General features: G+C 41.6%; 1 protein-coding gene and 2 long non-coding RNA genes across 6 annotated transcripts in view; 2 read left to right on the forward strand and 1 right to left on the reverse strand.

The window, feature by feature from the left end:
* Positions 1-16,832, reverse strand: part of TMEM245 (transmembrane protein 245) — a 91,472-nt gene extending 74,640 nt beyond the window's left edge. For 3 of the 4 annotated variants that reach the window (XR_011533278.1, XM_008539210.2, XM_008539202.2), the window contains exons 1-3: positions 16,177-16,832; positions 6,318-6,435; positions 4,649-4,750 (exon numbers count right to left, since the gene is read on the reverse strand). Coding sequence is in view for 2 of the 4 variants with exons in the window: in XM_008539210.2 (XP_008537432.2) it covers positions 4,649-4,750; positions 6,318-6,435; positions 16,177-16,776 (820 nt within the window). In the remaining 2 variants the exon portion in view is untranslated. The remainder of the gene's footprint in view (positions 1-4,648; positions 4,751-6,317; positions 6,436-16,176) is intronic. The other variant, XR_011533277.1, reaches the window with a different exon arrangement.
* On the forward strand, positions 15,482-17,245 carry LOC139079564 (uncharacterized). The gene is made up of 3 exons (XR_011533279.1): positions 15,482-15,671; positions 15,783-15,854; positions 15,987-17,245. It is a non-coding gene; the product is annotated as an uncharacterized lncRNA (long non-coding RNA).
* Positions 17,246-18,001: 756 nt separating this feature from the next.
* LOC139079565 (uncharacterized) lies at positions 18,002-20,050 on the forward strand. The gene is made up of 2 exons (XR_011533280.1): positions 18,002-18,103; positions 19,889-20,050. It is a non-coding gene; the product is annotated as an uncharacterized lncRNA (long non-coding RNA).
* The last annotated feature ends 625 nt before the right edge of the window (positions 20,051-20,675 follow it).

Below are 20,675 nucleotides of genomic sequence, written 5' to 3' on the forward strand. Positions count from 1 at the left end.
ACAGTCAGGCACGTAAGAAACAGATCACATGTTCATATAATACTTATTAATATGGCTAAATCTATAAAAAACAGTTTTTTTCATAATCAAGGGAAAAATACATTTTGAAACCAGTCTAAACAAGGAGATACTTGATCGACTTTGTTCTCTTTCACAGAGATAGTGGCAGTTGCCAAAAACATATCTAAAGATGCTCACTGGAAGGAGGCCCTGCGTATCAAGTAAAACCTCCCCAGTGTGCAAAGCGCCCTTTGAAGAAGGCTTCTGTTCCCATCACTAATGTGGAAAATACATCCTCTCGACTTCTAGTCTCACTTCACTGTACCACTGGTCAGTAACACGGGCTTAGACGTGGACCAGGAGGAGTGTCTCTAGGCCTATTTAACTGACAGTGTCAGAACCGGGAGGTAGAGACGAGCAATAAGAAATTTAATGTTTTCCTTTTCTTTTTCCAACTTGGGCTTAACTGGACCAAACTTGTTCATTCATATTACATGCTACCCCAAAAAGATTAAGGCAACAACCAAGCGTTCCCTGCAAAGATACTTTTGGTTGTTCATAAACAATTACCAATGTCAGAAGGAACAGATCCAGGTGCACTTCCCCTACTTCTCAGGCTGGGTGTCCAGGCTATTAAGAGTACACTTGATGCTTGTTTGCCTAGATTTTGAAGAAGCACTTCTCATACTCAGAGTAAATGGCTCGCTGAGCCTAAGATTCTTCATCTGTAAAGTAAGTATAATACCAGTCTCACTGGATTACTAAGAAAATTAAATGAGATAGCGTGTTTAAAGAGCCTAAAAGGGCCTTGCCCATATTGTTATTACTAACAATAATGCTAGCTTTGCTCTTTTCTCACAGGCCAAGGGACACACCAAAGCTGGATTCCAGGATCTACTAAGTGAGACTCCTGGGATCCGAGAGGCAGAGGCGCTGGGTCCAGCAGCTGTGGGGGTCCAACAAGGCCACAGGGAAGACTGAAGGAGCTGATAACCACAACTGGGTGTGAGGGGATCAGCACTCAATACTATTTCAGGGTGCCTGACACCTGGTCAGAGAGCCTGGCGAAGAGGAAGAACACTGGGCTTAGGGTCAAGGACCTAGATTTGTATCTTAGCTCTAACAGTCACCTGTGGGACTGTGAGCAAGTCAGTTAAGCTCTGGAAGTAAATGTCTTCATCAGCAAAACAGGGATATCGACTTTATAAGGTTTTGGGGTTTTTTTTTTGTTTTGTTTGTGGATTAAAAAATACAGTACATTTAAAAGCATAGTAAACACCTAACATTTTTTCCCTACATTATCTTGGGGTTCCTGGAAATACCAAGAAAGAGCTCCCAAGATCTAAGAAAGAAAACCACTAAGTAAGGCCCCCGGGTTCAGCAGGAACTAGTGAAACTAACTCAGCAGTGAGCCACAAGTTTTCTGGGTCTACGTACTAAAGAAATTCATGCCTTGAATTCTGATGAAACCCAAAATATTAATTCGGTGAATCCAGTGAACCAGAGATCATAAAAGATCCTACGGCAGCAAAAGATTCAAAACTCAGAAGACACAGAGAAAGATGCCTACACAGGTGACCAGGAGACAACAGCAAGTCCTACAACAGGACAGTGGAAATGACAAGAAACGAGTAAGAGCACACACTGCCATGGCAGTACATTGAAGCATTCCTGTACCTAACTATATTATAGTGACATCTACAGGAGGGAAATGACTATAATGAAATGGAAAAGTTTTCCCAATATGGAAGAGAGAGTTTGAGTTCTGATGCCTAAGAGAAACAAGGTTCTGGGGCAACAGGAAAAAAAACAATTTGGAAAAAATGTTTAAAAGATTTATTTTATGATACGGATTATCTAGACTAGAAGTCCATACAAGGATTCTAGATCAGGAATAATCTATTCTGAAGCAGGGTGGAATGAGAGCAAACAAACCAAGGAAAACCAGCATTTCCAAATCTGGTCTCAAGATTTGTTCTGTGTCCCTGAGTTCCTTCTTTCTAACAGTCAGGAAAACAAATACCAGCAATCTGGCTTGCATGCCAACACACTACTATCCTGGGTTTATGGATGATTATAATAACCAGACACGGTTGTCTTTTCTTGATTTCAAAACTTGGTCTTAGAATTCTTGTCCTCACAGCTCTCTAGGCTGCCATCACCAGCAGACCAGAATTTACACCCGAGAGAAAACCCACCTGAATCCCCTGGTTTAGACCTACATTACTCGTATACTTGCAGTCGAAAGGAGAAAACGGTCCTGGGATGAGGGGTGAGGAATAAGCAAATGTCTGACTCATTACTATTAGGGGCAAAAAAGGAAATAAAGCTAACCAGAAGAAAAAGGAAACCACCAATTTCTATATTAATGGCCAAACAGGAAATTTACTTCTGCTGGTCAGATATATAACCACAGAGTCTGACAGATTGTGATCAGGAAGACAGGCTGAGCAAGGAAAACTTAGAAAGACAGCAAAATACAGAATAAAATCTTTCCTATTTTCCACTGTCTGAGAGATAAGTAATTAAGGCTTCTTCGTTGCAGGTAGTTATTTTAAAATTCTAAACAATATTTATGAATAAAAGATGTATTAAAGTCGTCAGACATTACTCATTTACTAAATCAAATAATAAACAAAGAGTAACTTCAGGGGCCAGCCTGGTGGCATAGTGGTTAAGTTTATGTGCTCTGCTTTGGCCCGGGGTTCACAGGTTCAGATCCCTGGCATGGACCCACACATCCCTCATCAAGCCATGCTGTGGCAGCGTCCCATATACAAAATAGAGGAAGATGGGCACAGACGTTAGCTCAGGGCTAACCCTCCTCAGCATAAAGAAGATTGGCAACGGACGTTAGCTCAGGGCCAATATTCCTCACACACACATACACAAAATGCTGTTTAAAAAAAAGAGCAACTTAATTTAAAAAAGAAAAAAACTTTTATAAAGTAGCTGTACAAATACACCAGAGTGGCACAAATAGCCTTGTGATTAGCATAAAATGCAGATGTGAAAAATAACGTAGAAACATCTTCATCGACACAGAAAAAGAGTTATGACATAATTAAGTTTAAAACGTGGGTTACAAGAGAGAAGGTTCACTATGATCCAGTTTTCTTGTGTTTTAAAAAAAAGTCTGAAGGTATAAAAACCATTAGTTAACATTTTGGTACAATGTGTGGGCGGTGGGATTTTGAGTGATTTTTATTTTCTTCTTTTTGTTTCTCTGTATTTTCTAACTTAACTGTAACAAACTAATATCTGAGAAACTAAATTTTTTTCTTCTAAAAATCTGCTGCAATTAGCAATTTGCTGGTTTAGCTTATATATCACCATCAGAAAGGAGCAAGGAACAAATGTCGGTCACTGCAGAAACTGCATGCTGTTCAGATTTGCCTCGCAGCTGCTTCCGCATGGCTGGGTAAGTACAAGTCCAGTCTGATGACCTGAGAACCATTACTGTATCTGGCCACCAACTCCTCACAACTCATTAGAAACCTGTATCTTTAACAAACTGTTTCTGGATAAAGGCCACTTGCAACCAACGTACCTCAAAAATAACCTTTCAAAGAACATGGTGTATTCAATATTGTACTAGACATTCTAACCAGAGCAATCAGGCAAGAAAAAGAAATAAAAGACATCCATATAAGAAAGGAAGAAGTAAAACTCTCTCTATTCGTAGACAGCATGATCTTATATATACAAAATCCTAAAGAATCCACAAAAAATCTATTAAAGCCAATAAATAAATTCAGCAAAGCTGCAGGATACAAGATCAACAGGGGTCAATATTCAGGACCTTGGATTTGGCAATGGTTTGTGAGGACACCAAAAGCACAAGCGATAAAAAACTGGAAAATGCACAAATATGTGAAAATCAAAAAATAACACTTCTGATGAACCAATGTGTCAGAGAAGAAATCAAAAGGGAAATGAAACAGTATCTTGACCCAAAGAAAATGGAAACACAACGTATTAAAATTTATGGGATGCCACAGCAGTTTACAAGAGCTCTAAGAGGGGAGTTTATAGCGACAAATGCCTACATTAAGAAAAAAGAAAGATCTCAAATAAATAACCTAACTTTACAGTTGGTTGCTTAATGGGTACGGGGTTTCCTTTCGAGGTGATAAAAATGTCTTGGAACTAGATGGAAGTAATGGTTGCACAACACTGTGAATGTATGAAATGTCACTTTAAAATGGTTAAAGGTAAACTTTATATTACAGTCAGGCATCACTTAACAATGGGGCTATGTTCTCAGAAATGGGTCAGGCGAGTTTATTGTCATGCAAACATCACAGAGTGTATTTACACAAACCTAGATGGCATGGCCTACTATACACCTAGGCTGTATGGTACTAATCTTATGGGACCGCCATCAAATATGTCGTCTGTCATCACCGAAACGTCATTATGTGGTGCATGACTGTATATGAATTATACCTCAATTAAAAAATGCAAAAAAAAAGGGGAGGTAGGATATGGTCTAATAACCTAAAATATTTTAAACAAATTTATTTTCTGTTCATAAAAAAATGCACATTTTTAAACAGATTTAAAGCCATTTCATCATAGCATGTTCTTTTAAAGCTACTCTCCCAAATACTTAAGAATAATATTAATAGAATGCCCTGTTTCTTACCAGAAGACTCTTTTCCATTCTGTTTTTCATAGAGGGTGCCCACAGACATCAGGAAAACAATAACCAGGAATACTGGAATTCTCCATGAGCCAGCCAGGGATGCTGCAAATTATTAAGAGTTAACATTTTTAGTGAAATAAAAACTCAGCAGTTGTCTTTAAAAGACTCAGTTTAGTAGACTGGCAGAACAATTTGGCATATATGTTAATAACAAAATTGTTTTATGGGGAAAAATTTTTTTCAAAAAAAGGCCATCAGACAGACAAAACCTCAATTCAGGACTTCTCTCAGTAGGACCAGCCCTTCTCTCAGAGGTCCCTGGTCTAAACGACTGGGCATGTGCCACCCTACCTTTAATGGGTTTGTATCGCCTGAGGAATCAAGTTCATTTTAAAGTGCATCCAGGGTTTAAGACCATCTGGAACTCAAACCCCTCCATTTAACCCCAGAACTACCTGCACTAGGCATAGATCCTAAAGTCGTGGCACTGACTTGATTTCCTGAAAATACCACTAGGTGTGAACTCTATCTGTTAAGAAGGGGTGAAATGGCCCAAAAGAGCACTACAAAATCTTCAATGTATCCTCCTTAGTGTATAGTGCAAACATGCTAACAAGGGGCCAAGATCAGGTCCACGCACAGCCATTTGCATTTCCCTGAATTGGTCTAGGATCTCATGGACATACCTGCCTGCCTCCCCCCTCTGCCTTCCCCAAACTCAAAATGTGTCACATCAGACATCAGGGGACCTTGCTGATAAACTCCTCTAGCATTCCAAGTCAGCAGAGCTAGAGAGGGCTGCTTTGCTCAACAGCAGACTCTAAGCAGAGACATATTTTCAATCAACTTTGTTCATATTTTATTTTTAACAATAAGTAGCTCTAAAAACTAAATAGGCTCTATTCCTGTCTAGATGACTGAATTTTGTTTTTTAGTTAGAACTTAACATTTCCATAGACTTGAGACTTAGAGATAAGAGTCCCCAAAAACACACACTACAGCATCCTAGCAGCCACTCAGCGGACAGTGAAGAGTCTTAAATAACAGGGAACTCAATACTTAGAGCAGCTCTGACGCTGATCGTCCGTGTGCTGAACAGAGATTTCTCTCTTGGAAGCTACTTGTTGCTGACATCTCTCCCTCACGGTCACAGAGATCTGTCTAAACCTCTCTTTCACAGGACAGTCCTTCAAACACTTGAAACAGGCTTCCCTATTTGATATCCTCCCACCTCCACTTCCTCCCCACACCTGCGGTCCCGGCCCCTTCCTGCATCCAGAGTAAACATCTCTGGTTCCTTTAACTGTTTCTCACACAGGAATCTGAGCACCTCTCAGCATCCTTGACTCCTTATCTCTATGCTCCTTAAGTACGACACGCAGAAATGGCCATGGTAGTCCACGTGTGTGCTTTTTAAGATATGTTTATCTTTAAAGGACCTTTTTGAAAATGAATGTTCAATATAATTAAAACATACACATTTTAAAGCATAACAGTTTCATTAAAGATTAATGAAAGATTAAACCAGAACATTTTCTAAAGATTATTTTAAGGAATTCATTTTAAAGAATTTTAAATGCAACATATCACACTATCAAAAATTCACTTTGATTCACACGGTCAGCCTCTGCTGACCTTAAGCTAGACTCTCTTAGAAAAAGAGACCCACCTAAATGAAAAAGCAATATAATCCAGACAGGAATTGAAACTGCTCTCAAGTAGCGTTCAGTGCTTGCATTCCACTTGAATGAAACAGCCAACACATAGCCAACTACCAACGTCCAGATCTTAAATAAACGAAATATAGACACAGTTGTAAAATACATACACATGAAAGTAAAAATACAATTATATAAAATTTGCAAGCATCTATTAGCATGAGAGCTATGGATACAACACAGATAAGATGAAAGCTGGTGGTGCTGGAAGGAGTGTGTATAGGTTTTCATCCTCCAATTAGATAAATCAAGTTTTGAAATAAACAGGCGGGGCTGCCCCAGTGGTGTAGTGGTTAAGTTCACGCTCTCCGCTTCGGTGGCCCAAAGTTTGCAGGTTTGGATCTCAGGCACAGACCTAGCACTGCTTGTCAAGCCACACTGTGGTAGCACCCCACATAAAATAGAGGAAGACTGGCACAGATGTTAGCTCAGAGACAATCTTCCTCAAGCAAAAAAGGAGGAAGATTGGCAATAGATGTTAGCTCAAGGCCAATCTTCCTCACAAAAAAAAAGAAGAAGAAAGAAACAGGCATTTGGAATCCCATGTAGTGATATTATTTAAATATTTTTAACAAAAATTACATAAATATAGTTTTAATTTACATTAAAGCTCAAAAACTATTGCATGCATAAAGACATTTAAGATATAATATTCCATTTTTAAGCCATGGACTTAACAGTTTAATCTTGTGGAATTCTTAAAGTCTTCTCTATAGATTAACGTTTAGAAAAGAAAAGGGAAGCTTTCTGAAAAGAATCAGGTTAAAAGATTCCACTGGATCCTGGGAAATATGCTGGTAACTGTGAAAAGAAATTTTTAAAAGCTAGAAAGAAGGCAGCCAGCTAAAGTGTGACCCTGCTAAAATTATCAAGGTAACAGATGGTTAGAACCTCATCCAAAGTTACAGGCATAGTTGAAGAAGCGTGGCTGAAAAAAACAGTACTAAAGGGAGAAACAGCAGGACTTGAAACAGAAGAACCAGCCAGGGCCCCCTCCTCAGTTTTCCCTACACTAAAACTAAACGACTCCAGCACTTACGGAGCATCAGTGTGGCCTACACAGAAACTCTCTAATAATCTCATATTTTAACATTTACAAAAGATGGACAGAATACATAATCCAGAACAAATGTGAGCACCAAGAACTTATCAAAATAACCTGAACCTTGGGGGGAAAAAAGGCAAATTAAAACAAAGAAAAACCTTCAAGTATAACTCAGAGAATGAATAAAAAGGAACTGATAGGATTATTACAAAAGACAGAAAAAAATCACCTCCTACTTTATTTTGGTCATATCTATCAATAAAAATAGTCTTCAGGTCTTAAAAATGTTTACAGCTTTTGACCTGAGAATTCAGCTTTGGAACCTCACTAAATAATGACAGATTCTGAAAAAGGTTTAAAAATAAAAAAGTTCATCAGAGTGTAATTTAGAATAGCGAAAAGTCGATAATCCAGAAGTTCAAAAACTGTGAAGTGGTTAACTATGGATGATTCACTCAATAAAATGCTATGCAACCACTACAATAGGGTTTTTTCAAACAAAGACCACATAATTAAAAATATCCCCACGATATTATTAAAGAAAAAGCAAAATACAAAAAAATCATAAGACATGATTATATCTACTGCATGGTGGGGGGAAAAGGAAATGTACTAAGAAGTTAGTGGTTGTTCTTGGGTGGTAAGATGTCGTTTTTCCTTCTACTATTTTTCTATATTTTCCAAATTGCCTTTAATAGCACTAATTCTTTCATAATGAAAAGGATATTAAAATATTCTTCCTCAAGCAACTCTATTAGATGAAATATTAAAGAGAGCTTAAGCCTCAGATACGTGAGCACATGGGAAGTGAAACTAAAGCTGCTTCAAAAAAGTTTAAGGTTACAGGACCACACGAATTTAACCCCGGGAATTCAGAGAATTTGAGACATGACTGTAGAGTTCAGAACAAAATCGGAGTGTAGTAACAGTACACCTACATAACTCTCACTATAGGACAGGCCCCATTCTAACACTTGATATACACAAACTCATTTAATCTTCATAACCCCAAGAAGTAAGTACTATTTACATCCCCAATTTACAGATGAAACTAACTGAGACTTCAGAGAAGTGACCTGCCCAAGGTCACCCAGCTAAAAAGTGACGGAGCAGAATTAGAACCCAGGAATCTGGTTGCAGAGTCTGCCTTCTTAACCATAAAGCGAAAGACAGGTGGTGCTAGAAAAACAAGGAGGAAAAGCTGCTCCAATATTCACAAGGGAAAATAAAAACAATCCATTTGGGAAACTACAAATTGTTGAAATAAAAATGATCCTCAGCAAACAGATGGTCTTCAGGGACTACAGAGGTAATTAGTCCCGCCCTATAAAACATTAAGTCAGTAATTTAGAGAAAAGGCTAGAAGGCATATTAATCGAACTCGTAGATTACACAAAATTGGGAAGTCAATAAAAACTGAGATGATTATAATGATTCAAAAAGATATCCTGAAGTTAGAACAATGAGCTAATCCAACTAAGATTAAATATACTAGAGAGAAATGCCAAGTTCTGCTTTTAAATTCAAAACTCAGCTGCAGAAGTACAGAATGGGAAGAGGACAGCTAAGCCACTCGTCAGCTCGGTATGAGTCAGGAGTATCACTGGTGTGAGCGTCGACTAATAAAAGCGCAACACTCATAGCAGGGAAAGTGTTTCAATGAATTTGCACTATCAAACACATCAGCAATAAAATTCAGACTGGGAAAGGAGATGGAAATCACAATACAGCAGATACAGATATGGCTGGAAAAAAAAAATTTAGCTTAGAAAAGAAAAGGCAATATCAAGATTTGAAGCTATCATCAAATAGCTGGGAAAATGTCATCCGGGAGAGGCATTAGACTTAATTTTCTGTGGTTCTGAGGGCAGAAGGAATAGGTGGGAATTAGCAAGCAAAACATTTCAGCTTAATACGAGGATAAGTTTTTCTAACAAACTTCAGTAGTCTAACAACAGAATAAGTGGTCATCACTAAAAGTGTCTGGGCAAAAAAGCTGACCTTTATTTAAGTCAGGGACGACAAAGTAAGAGAGCCTGCCCTGAAGTAGAAGCTGAACTACAGAATCACAAAAGGTATACACTTTCAGATTTTAAGCCTATGATACTTTTAAACCAATCTCCAGGAAGTGCTTCTTATCTGTACTTATAAGGAATTAGTATCACTTGCAGGGAGAGAAAAAATAAGAGATTGCATACTTCAGATTTTTTAAGGAAAATTCATGGTCTAGAGAAGCATGTGTTTCCACCTAGTAAAACAGAAACTCATAGATAACCTCATTTCACTTTAAAATAACCGCTTATTAAATACATTCCCCAACTCCACTTCCAGGAATTTGGTTTACAGAAGCACTACATGCATGCAGACAGATACAAAAATGTTCACTGTGGCAGTTTCAAATATAAAAACGTTGATAACAACCTAAGCGTCATTTCATAGGGGATTGTTTAATAACGGTATCTCCAAAAATGGAATAACTATTCAGACTTCCAAAGCCGCGATGAATATCTATATTCAAGGACACGGTATAAATTTATGCGTGTGCAAATTGATAACAGTGAAAATATACTCACCAAAGTGTTAAAAAATATTCTGTCTAGATGGTTGAATTTCAGGGGGTAATTCGCTTCCGTATACTTTTCTTCAAATACTGAATTTTCCCCTAAGAGTATTATTGTTTTTATAAACAGTAAATGTTTTTAACTTAAAAAAAACACAAACCTCTTTTGGCTTACGGATTTTTTTCTCAGTAGTTTGAAGTGTTTCCTCAGAAAAGAGTCACAGAACATTAGTTCAAAAAGTATGGCCATTTAAAAACACTTTACGGTTTCTATTAAACCATTATGATTATACAATTACCAATGTTTATCAGATTATCCTAATCCAAATTCAGAGCTAAAATAATCTGGTAGGAACACTTTCTAAAAGGCATCTAGAAAAAAAAAGTTTTTATACTATAGAACTACTACATTAACAGAAAGAGGTCTATCTGTAAGTGCTAACAAGGAAAGGTGTCCACAATAGAATGATAAACGGAAGAGCAAGGTGTGGAGTTTTATACACACGTTAGCCCATTTTTGTTTTAAAAAATAAAAACCCTATACTTCAAATGTTCACATACGCATAGAAATAAACTTAGAAGGCTATTCATCAGTTAACAATAGTGACAACTACACAGGGGGAACGGTGGCAGAGAAAAGAGACGACGATTCACCTCTACCACAGAAACTTCTAGGCTGCTTAAATGGTTTTTTATATAACAAGCATGTTTTACTCGAGTCAACTTTTTAAACTGCTAAATATTCTTTAAAATAACTTACTGAAAATAGGATTTGTACATTCAAATGTCACTAATTTCTAGTATGGATTCCTAAAAGCACGCCTTTAAGAGAGTTTTTTTTACTTCTGTCTCTCAGAAAGATACGTTTAGCCTCTGAGCAAACCTTCAAGTATGAATTTTTTCCAGGCATAAACCAGTGAGCCACAGTTTATACATGAGGTGGCATAGTTTCCCAAATTGATGCTCTTTCAAACAATGTGTCCTTTTCAAAATATACATTCAACACATTTTAAAGCATCAATGTGTGCCAGATACTATATAAGACTGCATAAAAGGGGCAACATTTATTTAACACTGCAAGTAAAGCAAACTAATAAACAATCACATTTTCCTTTCATTTGACTTATTAACCACATATACATTTCTGATTAAATAAAATCTTAAATGCCTAAAGCCTAAGTAGACTTTGCCTTTTAGACTAAGTCTTTGTTTTATTTATCGTCATTTGGGCATTAACTGGAAAAACAACTTGGCATTCTTCTGTTGCATATTTTTCCAAAACAGTTTCCTAAGTCTTTTAAAGTCAATAAAACGACAGACTTCTTCCCAAGTTCTGGAGCCACAGCCCCCATCAGCAATCCCTTCAGGTACTTCATTCTCCTTTAAAACAGCTTTATTCTGGGGCTGGCCCCGTGGCCGAGTGGTTAACTTCACGCACTCCGCTGCAGGCGGCCCAGTGTTTCGTTGGTTCAAATCCTGGGCGCGGACATGGCACTGCTCATCAAACCACGCTGAGGCAGCGTCCCACATGCCACAACTAGAAGGACCCACAACGAAGAATATACAACTATGTACCGGGGGGCTTTGGGGAGAAAAAGGAAAAAAATAAAATCTTTAAAAAAAAAAAAAAAACAGCTTTATTCTAATTTGGAAACTGTTCTCTTTGTGGTGTGTCAACTTAGAGTCAAGAACCTCTTACAATCAAAGTCTTTAACTGAGAAAGAACCTAAGCATTGGAAACTTTCCTCCATACTGTTGCAAGGCAAGCAAAAACACACCTAGAAAAGGTTCAGAAGTGGAGTGCAGTAGGCCTGGCTGGCTAATGTACACTTCCTAAGAGCCTCTTGGACAGTAGTACCGAACTCTCGGGATCTGTAAAACGGAACAGCAAGGAACCCTAGAAACCATCCAAGCCAACCCCACGCTTCCCACAATTGGGGCTGAGCAGCCCAGAGAAGGACCTTGGTCTGTCCAAGGTCACAAAGCAAGTTATTGACAGAACTCAGTTTAGAATTTACAAACTTCTCATCTTTCAGCTCCTATTCTTTCCACCTCACGCTTCCTTATAAAGTAAAATGGAAACAACGGGATCAGAGACCATGGAGAAAACAATCTATTACTATTGCAAAAACTGTAAATGGTCTTCAAGTTTTCTGACAAGTGTGAACTATCAGAGACCAAAACACTCCCAGCAAAGAAAATGAGCTTTTCAGATTTGACAACTCTACACCATGGGAAGATGCCAAGGACCCTAAGGACTCAATCACATGTGAGCTTGGGGCAACAGCTGATGTTTTTTAGGTGTTTAGAAATCACTTACTAAGTCTGTACAATATTCTAACACAGTTCAAACTGTTTAAAAAGAATGACTCATACCATGAATGATTAGTCTTTCACTTGTAAGCAGGATGGAGTGTTAGGAGATTAGATGCAAGGAAAAGAGCTAGGAGACTGAAGTCACCCAAAAGTGGAGTGAAGAGGAACTGAAATGGAAGGATAAACTGGTAAAAGAAAACACAAGTCCTGAAGTCATTACAAAGGAAAACTGGACAGGTCTTGGAAACAACTCAACAGATACAAGGAGAAAAGAGAAGAAAAGAAAGATGACTAAAGTTTTTAGATGCCTAGAATCCAGGGGGTTTTGGGGGGAACTTGTGTGGTCAGTCCAATCCTGATATTCTTCTATTTTTTTCCTAATAACTAAAATCAATTTATTCTTAAAAAAAAATTAAACTAGAAAATTTAAATACAACATTTTGGGGGAAAACTTTTTTAAATCCTTATTGAAGAAGTTTTGATGACAAAGGGACTTCAAGTGCTGACAGGTCTGCTGAATGCTACTTACTAATAGAACAAACAGATCAATCTCTAAATTAGTCTTCTCACCTATGAAACTCCTCCCTCCTACTTCACAGGACTGTTGTGAGAATGAAATAACACACATGACAGCATCTAATCCAGTGTCCGGCACACAGTAGATGCTCAAATGTTGGATCTTAAATGCATGAATTGTCAGCTCTCCAAAACAAAGACCTGCTTCCATGTAACTTTTCTCTCTGCCTCTCCCACCTATAGCTCTCTTCAGCAGTAGGCCCAAATTTACAAGTTGTCTAGAAAGCATAAAGACTTTTTTTTTTATAACAGGCAGCCCTGCCTGGGCTCACAAAACCAAACCAGCTGTGAACTACAAGATAGAAAGTCGGAGAGTGGGCCCCCTGCCCGGTCACATGACCTGATTTCACTTCATGTCAGGCCTTGATCAGCACTTCTGGCTGAGAGCTGAGGACGCCCTGTCTCTGCTTCCCAGGCGCACCTCACCCCCATCTCAACCCCACCCCTAAATGCCGCTTCAAGAAAACACAACTGTAGGCCGCGTTTCTCTCAAACTCACATCAACCACGACGCTCCACTTTCAATTCAGCCCCTTTAACACTCCCTACTCATTTCTAATTAACTCATACTGTCTCTTTTAGAATGGCTTTTTCACCCCTTCCTCTTCTCCCTTGCCCCCACCACTTTACCCAAACAGCCGAGTTTCAAGCCTTTGTAAAATCATTGATTGGCTTGACCTTCCTCTCCCCTTCCAGCTTATTCAACCTTGGCCCTTACTTCTTTTCCGCTCATCCACAACCCATACAAGGGTATTTAAGTAAGAGACAAGATGAGGGTTTATTTTCAGTAAGAAGATATTCAAAGCTATACACACTGAGCTGCGGGCCTTTCTTCACAAGTATTCAATTCCTCATCTCTTTCTACTATTTAAGAGAGACAGGCAGAAATGCCTCATTTTCCACTAATCATGCCAATTTACCCATGTATTCAACTTCTTACTCTAGCATGAAAATACACTATTTAGATATGTTAGGCCTTTCTTTTCTAATTTCCTACAGTTTAGTGGATATGCTGCTTGGTCCTGCCTACAGTAATTTACAGTAGATTGCAGTATCAACAGTCAAAAATGTTAGCAGAATCTATAAATGTGTCTGAGTTCAACAAGACTGAATTTCTTGAGGATAGGAATCAAGTCATAATAGTTTTCATATTTCTTAACAGCATACAGTATTCTGTCTTCTATATAAGAGACATTCAACCAACTTAAGAAACAACAAGGTAAGGGAGAAATAACGCTGAACGGGGACTCCATAAATGTGAATGCGGATTTGCTGACAATCTGAGTGAGTCTGGGACAATCACATTCTCTGGCCCTGAGAAACCAGAGTGCCAATGGGTCCGGCCCCATGGCCAAGTGGTTGAGTTCACGCACTCCACTTCGACAGCCCAGGGTTTCACCAGTTCGCATCCTGGGCGCAGACATGGCACTGCTCCATCAGGCCATGCTGAGGCGGCGTCCCACATGCCACAACTGGAAGGACCCACAACTAAAAAAAATACACAACTATGTACCAGGGGGCTTTGGGGAGAAAAAGGAAAAATAAAATCTTTAAAAAAAAAAGAGTGGCAAGCATCAGGCAGTGGAGTAAACTAATTCTAGGATCACTTTCCCCTGACAATCTAGTAAGCCCATGAGTGAGAGAAGGTGATCCCACATCCCTCCCTCCCACTACAGTTGAAAGAGCCCAGGCCTCTTGGAGGCCAAGACTTCTACCTGATCACTGAACAGTTGTACACACAGGCAGCATCCCAAAATTACAGATGAGGCATTCCCCAATACCTTGCAATACTTTGCTGGCCCATCGCTGGTGGGTAATTAACACTTATCTGTGTCTGTCACCTCCATGACAATATGCTCACATATGACTATACGCACCTTGAAGACAGCCTGCACCTTACTCCTTTTAAATACCTCACAAAGCCCAGTACCTAACAATATAATCAAGTTTTTTTTTTTTTTGAGGAAGATTAGCCCTGAGCTAACATCTGCTGCCAATCCTCCTCTTTTTGCTGAGGAAGACTGGCCCTGAGCAAACATCTGTGACCATCCTCCTCTACTATATTGTGAGACACCTGCCACAACATGGCTTGATGAGTGGCGTGTAGGTCCGCATGGGGGATCCAAGCCAGTGAACCCTGGGCCACCGAAGCAGAACGTGCAAACTTAACCAGCTGTGCAACCAGGCTGGCCCTCAATATCATCAACTTTTAACCTGAACTGAAAGGTGGTAATGATAGAGCAAGCGAAAACAGGAGTTCTGTGACCAATGATCACTCTACCGATAACCTAGGGGCAAGTCAAAACCCTGCCTGACAGATAAGGGGAATTACTTTGCAACCTGATGTCAAGGTGCATTGAACTCTGACAAAAGTGAACGGAGTTATTTTTAAATGGTAGTTGTTGGTGGTGAATTAGCATTCTTGTGCACTAAATATCCACCTGTTTTTAACAGTTCCCAGTTAAATATTTGTATAATTAACTGGTCTACAATCTGCTCTGAGTTAGGAAACGTGTCAGTAGATTATCTTTGAAATCCCTTCCAATTCTAAAGCTCCCTGATTTTCTATGAATAAGCTCAGAGTGATCCAAGAATCAGAAACCCTCCTCTCCTTCACCCAGTCTGCTCAAGTAACCCTGGCGGGAGGAGATGTACTGTCCAACGTAAGTAGTTCCCAAGAAGGAAAGCACGGCGAGGAACAGGCGCAGGTGGCTCAGCTCCCAGTGCCTCGTACAAAGCATCCTGAAATCACCTAACTGAGACGCGGCCCCGGACTACTAAGAAAGCTTTGTTTTAGAATTTGAGAAACGTGAGTCAACCCGTCCCCTCTTTGTCCCTAACTAGCTCTAGCCTCGTAAGAAGTCACCTCTCCTATCTATGGGACGGCAAGTTGGACTAGAATCTCTAAAGTCCTTTCCAGCTCTGACATCCAAAAAAGTCCCAGGTGAGCAGAAGGGAAGATGGCCGGGGCACCCCCACTTTCTGCCCAGGGGTAAGTTCAAGTCCACCTGCTGATGCGGAACAGCGATTCCCAACAGGGGACACGTCCCCTAAGAGGGTCTAATAGGATGGGGGCGGGGGACAGGGAGGCTGTTTCAAACCACATCCTTCTTCTCTTTGCAAGGAAGTGCGCCAAGTTCCTCCAGTGCATGAGGAGGAAGGCAGAGACTGACAATCACTGCCGCCCAAGTGTGGACCTTTGATCGCCTGTGCCCAGGGAGGACCAGCACCAGAACCGCACCCCGGCGAACTAGGGGTGTGGCGACGGGTGCTGTGCGCCCGCCGGGACCACGGAGGGGCTCGGGCGCACTCACCCACAGACTGCTGAAGTAGTCCAGCCCGCGGCAGATGAGCGCGCCGGCGTAGGCCAGCAGCACCTGCACGCCCAGGTAGCTGCCCAGGCTGTAGAGGCCGTAGAGCAGCGGGCCGCCGGCGCCGAGCAGCAGCAGCAAGCGGCGGCGGCGCAGCGCCTGCTCGCCCAGGGCCTCGACGCCGTAGTCGGCGAAGCAGAGCGGCAGCAGCAGCGCGGCCAGCACGATGGGCGTGTGCGCGCGGTGCAGGCGCTGCAGCCAGTGGCGGCCCAGGCGCGTGAGCGAGCTCTTGAAGGGGTGCAGGAAGGTGCCGCACAGCACGGCCCAGAGCAGCGGCCGCAGGAAGGCCTCCAGGATGAAGTAGACGAGCACGGCGGCGGCGCAGCACAGGCACACGAACAGCACGGCCCCGGTGTTGTAGAAGGCCTGCTTGATGGGCTTGTCGAAGCGCAGCGCCAGCGCCGCCGTCCGCGGGGTCTCCCCGCAGCCGCCGCCGCCGCTGCCCGGCCCGACCGCGCTTGGGACCTGCGGCGCCGAGTCCGGGGAGCCCCGCGGACTCGGCGCTTGGTCAGAGCCGCCGCCGCTGCCGTCGTTGTCGGCCATAGCACTTCTGCCGCTGCCGCCCCCGAGAGGCGGTACTGGGAAGCTGGGCGAGGGCCGCGGGCGAGAGGCAGGGCGCGCGGCGCGTGGCATTGTGGGAGTTGTAGTTCCTAGTTGGCCACCGACCGCTTACTGGACCTTTGAGGAACTACAACTCCCAGAAAGTATAGGGCGAGTTCCGTCGCCCCCCGGGCTCATTGGTCCCTGCAGGATCCAGGTAACAGGTTTTTGGGCCGACAGTTTACCACCGGGAAAGGAAAAAAAAAAAGCTCCCTTCACCCCATTGGTTAATATGAACTTTTCGGGAGGCGGAATCTCGAAAGAGGCACTGCAGTCACAGATTGAAAACCCAGGCTGCACAGTAGAATCCCATGGGGGAGTACTTAGCAAAAGACGTATCCCCAGATTCTATTTTATTGATTTATTTATTTAATAAACACTTAAAGTGTTTGCTCTGGTGTAGTTGGCAGGATTTTAAATCGCGATTACCATATGGCAGACCCTGTTCTAAGTGCTTCATTCCCATTAACTCATTTAATCCTTAGAACAGCCCTACAAAGAAGGCGGTGTTATTATCCCCACTTTACGAAGAGGAAAACTGAGGCACAGAGAAGTACCTTGTCAAGGTCGCACAGCCAGTAAGTGGCAGAGGCAGGATTCAAACTCAGAGTCTAGCTCCTAAATCTATTCTCTCACCTACCATGCTAATTGGTCTGACAGGTGATCCTTTGGCCTGTTTTTTAAAGCTCCTCAGAGGCGTGTAATGTGCAACAACTGTTGACAACCATTGGTGCAGGTGTCAGTGTGGGAGCAATTTAAACTCCTGAAAGAGCTCTAGATCAGAGTCTCAAACTGCCATTAGTTCTTTCTGAGACCTGGAGTCAGGTCAATTAAGCCCCCAACCCAAATTTTCCGTCTGTCACATGGGAGTGATAATAATAGAAGCTCTTGTCTCAGCGTTGTGTGAAAAAGAGGAAGCTCTGGAGCAGTGCAAGGTGCTTCTGTTCTCCTGCTGGAAAGATCCTGGGATCCGAGCCTACTACTCATAACATATCTCAAACAGATTTTTATTTTTTAAAAAAGAAGAAAGAAGGAAGGAAAGACAAGAGGGAAAGAAAGCAAGCTTTTATTGAATATCAATATGTGAGTGCTTTGAAATCCTGCAGGTGATCCCTTTTCTGTTTGCAATAAGCTTTCCTACTAATTTCAATATAATTTTTGTTTCTCTTCTAAAGTAGACGTGACAGGTATCCTTATCTACAGTTTTCAGATGAAGAAACTCCTGCTTACTAAGACTTAGAGGCAAGGGGATTCAGTGGATAAAGAAAAAGTAATTCCTTTCCACCTTGTTTTTAGGTTTCAGGTCACGGTCCTTGTTTTTCAAGTGGTCTTTGGACTTGGACTCTGTAAATATTTTGCTTCCCTTGTACTGCCATTTGCTTTGCTTCTTAACTACTTTGTCTACGGCTGCTGAGATTATGATTACAAACTATGGTCACATCTGCTTTCAGTGTCCATTTTACAGTGACTCAGGCTCCCACTTATATAACAACAATGCCTCAGTCTCTCTCCCAAAAAGTCCTCAGCAGCTTCTAGGGAGTTCCAAAGGGGTTGCCTCACACACACCCGGAGACATGAGTCAGCCACCAACCACCTCTGTCCACCCTGCTGCCCACACAGCTCACTGAGTCCAGCACCTGTGTCATTATTCCCAGATCCTGGATGCTCCCAAACTTGTAATCCTCTGGGTGCAAAAGCAGAGCTGGGTTCCACTCAGAGATAGGGTGGAAGTCCTTCTTCCTGACTTGCTGACTCTGTGCCCTTTTGTCACTCAAGCCCTAGACCAGGTCACTTGTGCCCAATGTATGATAACTCCTCTCATGAAGATTTCCTTCATGTCTGGCCTTCAGGCCTCGAAGTACAGGGGCTCAAAACCCATCCAAGGGTCAGTGAGGGGACAAAGATCAAACCATCCCCTCTGTCCTCCTCCAACCAAAGACTCGGCTCTCTTCCTCTAGTTACAAGAGGAAAGCTCCATGTTACATAACGAAAGCATCTATCAATGGATACAAACAGAAACTGACATATGTATGCCCTGGACATGAGCAGGCAGAGGTAATGTGCCTAAATTGTGCTGGGGCCCCAGCTCAGCAAATCGAAAATGCCCTGTCATGGTGCTCTGCTTCTAAGTGTCAATGAAAGGCAAAATTGCTGAACATTTCAAAACTGTTCTCATGGCCAAAGCAATAGAACTGACAGGTCTCTGACAGAATTTCTCGTCAAAAATGGAACTCTAACAGAAATGAAGGCTGAAGTACTAGAAACTAACTAGACTGACATTTATATAGCCTAACGCAAGGCTAGGTTCCCGCAGGATTTTGCTCATCCCTCTAGGACTGCACTCACCACACTACAATCATTTACATGGGTTTGCTTCATTTCTGTGTCCCCAGCACCTGACACAGCATAGGATCTTCATAGTACAGAGTGGAAGCTCAGTGTTTGCTGAGCAAGTGAATGAATGGTATGATTTCAAAAAAGCCTATTTGTGCTTCCTGTGAAAAATAGTATTGAAACACTGGGGATGTTTCTGCCAGGTATTCTTATGGTTGAGAGCAGAGAAAAATTAAAATATTGAGATGTAGGACATACAAACTAAATTTGAGAAGGGCACACACATTCCACTTAAATCTCTAGTTCACAGGGCATGTGCTTTTAGGCATCTCCTCCAAAATGCTAGGGTACTTGGGTTTTCTTTCCTTTTTAAAAAAACTTATTTTATTGAGGTCGTATTGACTTATAACATTGTGTAAATTTCGGGGGTACACTATTATATATCAGTTTCTGTATAGACTGCATTGTGTTCGCCACCGATAGCCTAGTTTTTATCCGTCACCATACATACTTGCCTCTTTACCCCTTTTGCCCTCCTCTGACCCCTTCCCCTCTAGTAACCACTAATCTGTTCTCCTTATCCAGTGTTTGCTTGTCTTACACATATAAGTGAAATCATACGGTGTTTGTCTTTGTCTGACGTATTTCGTTTCGCATAATACCCTCAAGGTCCATCCACGTTGTCGCAAACACTTGGATTTTCTTTCTTGGCCCTACACAGCAACTCACTGCGACGACGTCATGGAAGAACAGCCTCCTTGGGCATCCAGGATACAGTGGAGATGAAATGGACTCAGAGGAGTGGATCAAGCTGACTCTGGGACCACACTGCCTTTGGCCTTCCTATTGTATGAATCAATAAATTTCCTAATCATTTAAGCCAGTTTTAGTTGGGTTTTACATTTCTTGCAACAGAAATTTACATTTTACATTTCTGCAAAGCTCTCTGCCTGATATGGTGATAATACCTACATCATCGTTTGCTGTGAGGATAAGATGAGAGAGTGTCTAAAGCAGCAGCCCAATGCCTAGGACATGGCGAGAACCCAACAGTGGCTCTCAAGGGTGGCTCTCCATTTTGTCCTAGAGATGCCAAGAGGCACCTCTTGAACAATTAATGTCCACAGACTCCCAAGGTATCAAGATAACAGCCCTAGAGATAAAACAAACGTAGACAGCAAGAGGATTCTCCAGGACATTGTGTCTATCTCAGAGTCCTCCAAGTGTCTCAGCAAACATTTACTGACTTGTACTGAACGCCTGCTTTCTACAGAGTCCAGTACTTACGATCACGTACAAAGTGGTATGTACAGTGCAGGAGGAGAGACCACGTGGAAATGTAATCAAACAGACATGCATTCAGATTCCAAATACGAGTTACCACTTTCCTTTGCTCAGTCCAGGACAGACATTGCCAATCAACCACCGAACTCTTTCTCACTGAGCCTAGACCCAGCCTCAAAATCCTTCACAGCTGAACATTCTAGAGAACCACTACCAACTGAACA

The sequence above is a fragment of the Equus przewalskii genome, chromosome 26 (assembly GCF_037783145.1).
Source record: "Equus przewalskii isolate Varuska chromosome 26, EquPr2, whole genome shotgun sequence".
Taxonomy (NCBI): Eukaryota; Metazoa; Chordata; class Mammalia; order Perissodactyla; family Equidae; genus Equus; species Equus przewalskii.